The sequence below is a fragment of the Callospermophilus lateralis genome, chromosome 2 (genome assembly GCF_048772815.1).
Source record: "Callospermophilus lateralis isolate mCalLat2 chromosome 2, mCalLat2.hap1, whole genome shotgun sequence".
Taxonomy (NCBI): Eukaryota; Metazoa; Chordata; class Mammalia; order Rodentia; family Sciuridae; genus Callospermophilus; species Callospermophilus lateralis.
In genome coordinates, this window is record NC_135306.1 from 195732965 (window position 1) to 195740052 (window position 7088).

The following is a 7088-nucleotide window of genomic DNA, read 5'->3' on the forward strand; positions in this document are numbered from 1 at the left end:
CAACTCATAACTCTGACGGCAGAGGGGATTTGACTTTATAATTCTCCTTGGACCAAATTAAAAAATATTAAGGAAAATGAAAAATCAGGGATATTTATTGTAAGTTAAAACAGTGAAGACAACATGATAAATCTCTAACTGACATGAGTGAAGTGAAGATTTGTGATTGACCTGACAGGAAATTAAAAATAATCATCAAAGAAATGCATTCAGAACTCAAGACAGCAATGCAAAAATAAATGAAGAATTTTTACCAAGAGAGAGAAAATATATGCTTAAAAAGTAGCAAACAGAAACCTTAAATCTGAATAATGCTATAATTGAACTATCAAATTCAATAGAAAGATTCTCCAGCAAAGTAGATGAATCAGAAGTAAGTGTTAATGAACTTAGAAAACAGGTGCCTAGAAATCATACTATCTAGGAAGCAAGAAGAAAAAATGAAAACATAAGATGATTTAAGAGACATATGGGACACTAAAAATCATAACAGCATATACATTTTCTAAATGATAGAAGGAGAAAAAGTGCAGGAAAGACAGAAATATATGTGAAGAAATAAGGCCCCAAACTTTTCAGGCTGAAAAGTTTTTGGCCTTATTTCTTCACACATGATGACTTGACATTTGGGACTCAGAGTATGACAACAGGAAATGTTGTTGTCTTTAAAGTCTCCATTGAAATGCATGTTTATAGCATCATTATTCACAACAGTGAAAATGTAGAAACAAACAAAGTGTCCATCAAGGGTGAATGAATAATGAAAGTATGTTATATACTTAAAAATAAACGTTATTTCAGTTCTACAAAATAGGGCTTTCTGACACATGCAAGGGCATGGATGATTCCAGGAAATATTACACTCATTGACAGGAGCCTGAGACAAATGGCTACATATTTTATACTTCTGTTTATATATACTCTCCTGATTAGGGAAGCACACAGCCTCAGAATAGGTTAAAGATTGTCAAGTCTAACAGAAAAGGGAGAACAAGGGTGCCTGCCATGAGATGTGCTTCTTACTAAGATGATGAAAATTGTTCAGTGATTGAATAGTGGGGTGGCTGCACAGCCTTATGAATATACAAGTGATATGTTTATTTTAAAAGAAGACTCAAATTACTTAAATTATGTGGAGGGGAGTGGAGGGAGGGGAAGGTTTATGGGGTAGGAACATTAGTAGAATGAATCAGAAATTATTACCCTCTGTACATATGTGACTATGTGACTAGTGGGATTCTACATTATGAACAGCCAAGCTATGGAAGGGACTGGAAGCGGAGTCTGTATTTCAGCATGTTAAGCAGACTGTGCATTTCAGTTTCTTAGATGTATGATTTCACTGGAAGAAGGTGACATATGTTTGTTGTGAAGCATGCTGTTTGCTAAATTCATTGCAGTATTCTCATAGGAAAATACTGAGCCAGGAAACTAATTAATCATGTTTAAATTACACAAATGCCTGAAGGCAGAGGTCTAGAAGATTTAAGTCCCAACAGACATTGGGAAGAAATAAATATAATCCTCATATTGTTCAGACACCAGAGATAAGGACAGAAAGACATGCTTATCTCAGGTAGGTTTTTAAATGGCTATGTTTGAAGGACAGAAGAAAAATAAATACTGGCCTTCTTTGGAAAAAAATAAGAGATCAAGTATTATGAAATGCATAGATGAATGATTTTATACCTGCTTGCTAATTGAATCATGCTCCACAATCTCATGGTCAGTGATATTTTCTTGGTGATCTGAGTGAATTGGATTCACTCTACTTCTCATTTGTAGAATAATAGTAAAGGATTTCTTTATTTATATTTTAATTAAGATTCATAAGGAAAGCATCCTATTTTTAAAATCCCTCTTCAAGTGATGTCGTACATATAAAGATTTGTTTTCATTGTATCCAAATAATAATAGAAGTGACCTATTACCAAAAAATCCGTGTCAATTTAAATCCATGTGGATCACATGCTGTAATATTTAAAGAAATGCAGATGACCAGTCACATTCCAGTTTTTATACATCAACAGGTAAGTACACATAGGCACACCATCATGTAACATGCCATAATGCACGTAAACACATAGATGACCAAAAGAAACGGAAGCTTATATAACTGCAAAACTTTGTCTATCATCACACTTTCATTTTAATGAAAACATCAATGTAAAACCCATGAATGAGCAAATGGTTGGTGGTAGTCCTCCCTACCAGTTCATTTTATGACTTTTCCTTGGCTTTTCAAGGGCTATTTCCTTTGGAACTAGGAAAAAGCATTCACAGAAGATATAATAGCACGGTATACCAATAATGAAGAATGAGAGAACTTGGCTATTGGTTAAGGATAGGAGATGTTCACTTTTCCAGCATCTGGCTTGAGGCTTCTACTGAGAATGGGTAATAGATAAGACAAGTTGCACATCTGGGATATATAAAAAGTCAAAAGATCACAAACTTCCCGCACTACATTTTTTATATTATAATGTCTTTTTGAAATTGACATATGTTTGGGATATATTCCGAATAAACACAAAACAATTTACAGAATGAAATTATGTTTTGCTTTACAGATAAGTTTTTATCTTTACTGTTCAGAAAAAAATCAAAACCTAACCTGCCATAGCTTTGATGATATTCTTAACTATTTACTAAGAAAAATGGACAAGGGAAACTGCTCCTCATTATCTGAATTCCTTCTCTTGGGAATCACTGATAACCCTGAAATTAAAGTGTTTCTATTCTTTACATTTATGGTTATTTACCTCATTAACCTCCTCACAAATCTTGGAATGATCATTTTAATCAGAACAGACTCCCAGCTTCATACTCCAATGTACTTCTTCCTGAGCCACCTCTCGTTCTCTGACCTCTGCTATTCTACCGCAGTTGGACCCAAGATGCTGGTGGACATATTTGCCAAGAACAAATCAATTCCCTTCCTTGGTTGTGCTCTGCAGTTCCTCGTTGTCTGTATCTTCATAGATACTGAGTGTATGCTGCTGGCAGTGATGGCCTTTGATAGGTACAAGGCCATCAGCGACCCCTTGCGCTATGCAGTGGACATGTCCAGCAGGGTGTGCTCCCAACTGCTAGTTGGGGTTTACCTGGTGGGAACAGCAGATGGTTTGATACATACGATATTGGCATTCCACTTATGTTTCTGTGGATCTAACAAGATAAATCATTTCTTCTGTGATTTACCTCCACTTTTACTCCTTTCTTGTTCTGACATACAAGTCAATGAGTTGGTATTATTTGCCCTTTTTGGATTCATTGAACTGAGTACCATTTGTGGAGTCCTGGTCTCTTATGGCTACATCATCTCATCAGTCTTAAAGATCCGCTCTGCTGAGGGGAGGCTCAAAGCTTTCTCCACCTGTGCTTCCCACTTAACTGCAGTAGCAATTTTCCAGGGCACTATGCTCTTCATGTATTTCCGGCCGAGTTCTGCCTACTCTCTAGATCAAGATAAAATGAGCTCACTGTTTTACATCCTTGTGATTCCCATGCTGAACCCTCTGATTTATAGCCTTCGCAACAAAGATGTGAAAGGAGCCCTAGAGAAACTGAAAAACAGAAGGTGATTTTAAATAATTTTCTTTTGTGTACATATGCATGCATGTATAGTTGTTATTGTTCTTATAAAATTATATTTGTATGACACAAGAAACAAAGATATGTCCCATAGTTTAATTTTCACATATAATAATTTGTATTAGAGTCTAATCATAAGAAAACTGTTGCAGACCTCCAAATGAATCATGCTTCTTTATATTTCTTGAATAAATATATGGTATTCATTTTCTGTGCAAAAATTTCTGCATGCTTTCAATAGCATAAAACTTTTGTTTATATTTTAATTAAAACTTATTATGTTAAGATTTAGTGAGTGTCTACTATTTTTTTTTTTTTTTTTTTTTTTTTTTTGCAAATTTAAGTGTCAGGCATTCCATCACAAGTCCAGTAGTCCTTGTGGTAAATTTTATATTCTAATGGAAATAGAATAACAAGATTCAATAAGCACTCAAATAATTCATGCTGAAAGTAAAATTGATCTTGAAACAACCAAACTCAAAAAAGGATTGAACTATAATTCAATGTCTAAATTATATGTGCAGGAGAAAATCTTCCTGGGATGGAGATATCCAGTTAAAATCTAAACACAGGTATGCTAGGGAGAGGTAGGGATTGTATCAGGGCATTCACAATTAGAGAATTTTAAAGATGAATAGGTCTATTGTAGCTGGCAAGTAAAGAAACCCAACAAGATTTGTTTACAGAGAGCCCCTAAAGGGTCCTGGTGAAGGGGCTCTGGGTACTGGAATCATAAACCATCGACTCCTTCCTTCATCACTTCCTCCAGGATGATTTCCCCTGCTCTTTCCCCATTCTCAGCCCTGGCTAAGTGCTCCTCTGGGGTCCACAAATCAACTCTCTAAAGAAATATTTAATGTTTCTTTGATTCTTAAATCAGTCTCTCCAATGTGAAATTACAAAATTTATTTTTCCAAATTGGACTGAGCCTTCCACCTGTTTAATCCAAAACACTTACTTGCATCTAGTCTGAGACAGAGTGGGAAAGAAACAAATAATAAATAAAGTACTAGATATCATTTTTGATACTTTATTTATTATTTGTTTGCTTATAAGATGTTGTAAAACAAAATCAACAGAAATATGTTTGCCACACACATGTATGCACACATATACACATGGTGTTTCTTAAGAAATTACAAAAATAATTTCATTTAAAAACAATGATTCTACCGAGATATGAATATTAATTTTCTGAGAAGTGAAAAAATTCACATCTGTGTATTTCCTTAATATTTTCATTTTTAACTTTCTCTGCTCTAATTTTCTTATGTCTCAAGAACTGAATGAGCTTCTTGAGAAAACCTGGGTGTGTCCCTATATGTGAAGGAATGTCCATACACACATGCATGTGTGCACACACACACACACATATGACATAAGGACATTCTTAGTTATTACTAGTATAGAACTTAGTTATCAGGTATCTTGTATCTTCTCATTTAACTACAACTGCAATCCAGATGACTCTGTTCTTCAATAAATGTGACCTATATCAAATCTCTTTTTCTTTTGAAAAACCAAGTGTCTTGAACCTTCTTCCATCCAATCGTACAATGATGTGAAAGAGGCCCTGAGAAAACTTGAAAAGGGGTTTCATTAGTTAATTATGTGCATGGAGTTTTCTCCCACTCTTACACTACATTACATGAAAATAAAAACATTTTCAGTAATGTGGTATAATATGGTAATTATTTATACATGTTAAAGAAACATCAACATTTATAATTCCTCAAATAGGTCTTGGTTCATTTTATATATACAGTATTCACTATGTGGGCAAATTCAGGATTGCTAAGATGTTCAATCTCTTGTTTGCAAAGTTACACTTATGAATTTTATTGTTTTAAGAATTTATAGATTCCTGAATTCCAGTTGCAGTCCCAAGTACTTTGTAATTTACTGGTGAATCCTGAAGTGCTTTTTCTAACTCATCTTTTAATCTAATGAAAATAATGAATCTGAACCAAATGCTTACTCAACTTGTTCATAATACCTCCAATTATGTCTAATATAAATCAACTGAACCTTATAAGTCCAAAGCACACTGGACATCTATAGTTACCAGAATTTAAAACATGTGTCCTGTGTCCTGAAACGGCAACATTTAATCCTTAATTAAGGGATAAGTATATTTAAGTGGGAGATTCTATTGGGGGAAAAAAAATTCATTCTGGAGAGATGGTCAGCAGTGTGAGAGGCCATGAGGTGGCCAGGCCGATGTCATAGAGATGTGAAGAAGGCCAGTGCGGCTAAGTTATGGCAAACAAAGAGAACAGACTTGACTAGGCAAGTCCTTGCTACAATTCTCCACTCCGGTCACTTCCTTCTGGGTGCTGTTCTGACCTCCGGCATCTCCTGTCCTTGTTCTCACACCCCAGTGGGCCTCAAATCATGGTGAATCTGTGATTCTGTTTCCCAAGTCATTGCCTCCAATGTGGAGTTATGAGCACTTTGAGAGTAAGGACCGTGCTTTTATCTCTTCACCCCACTCCAGCCTACCATTTGAGCAAAGGAAGGAAGGAAGGAAAGAAGGAAAAGGAAAGGAGCAAGATATAAAGGAGGGCAGGAGAGACACAAGGAGTTTGGGAGAGAAAAAAAATCTGTTATTTTTGTTGGGAGTTTATTACTTATGAGGTTACCAAAAAAGTGACCAAATGTCTAGTATTGTGCTGAATATATTTTGTGTGTCTTATAAGTAAGTATGTGAAGCAGTTGTGCTAAAATTAATGGAACATTAAATAAAGGCAAATAAATAATTTGGAAAATAAAAAAGAGACTTATCTGAGAGACTTATCTAAGACATTGAGGAACTTTCAATTGCTGTGCAGTAGTTTTTTAATGAGCAAAGCACTGGAAGTGACTTCAGATGAACACATATTTGAAAATCATAAAGAATCACGAACACTTAAAATTTCAGCCATAACTACATCAGCTAAATGTTCTTAAACATCTAAAGTTATGCAGCTGCCATTGTATTATTCCTTTGAGCAAAATATTTTGTACTTCTTCTTAAACCCATGTAGGACAGTTAAATTCCTGTGCTTTCTAGGATGTCATTATTTCAGAGATCCAAAGATATTGTATGTGGATTGTATGTGGAAGAATACAGGCATAAATAAAGTAATGAGCAATGATTATCTTGGTCATAATCACTTCTCAGCCTATTTTTTAAAAAAATATCTACAAAGTCCTATATCTGAAATAGCCTCATCGCAGAGGTATGTTTGATTCATGACAAGTTTGGTGTCAATCACAGATATATGAACATGCAATGCAGCTAGCATATTACTGTTCATTTGACTATTGCAAAATGTTTAAATTTATATCTGATTTACTTATTGCATTTTGTAAGCAATAGAAATCTAATGTCTGAACTAAAATGAAAAATGTTGTCTACTAAATTACTTTAAAGTTTAAAAAGTTTCTTTATGAATGGAATAGACTGATTTACACAATTTGTGTTACCCTTTTGCCTAAATAAGTGAATGTAA

The 7088-nt window shown here is 34.6% G+C and overlaps 1 protein-coding gene across 1 annotated transcript; it reads left to right on the forward strand.

Annotated features, from left to right (window-relative positions):
* The first annotated feature begins 2642 nt into the window (after nt 1–2642).
* On the forward strand, nt 2643–3584 carry LOC143391743 (olfactory receptor 5W2-like). The gene has a single exon (XM_076844492.2). The coding sequence runs from the start codon at nt 2658–2660 to the stop codon at nt 3582–3584; it is 927 nt and encodes a 308-aa protein (XP_076700607.2). The 5' UTR covers nt 2643–2657.
* The last annotated feature ends 3504 nt before the right edge of the window (nt 3585–7088 follow it).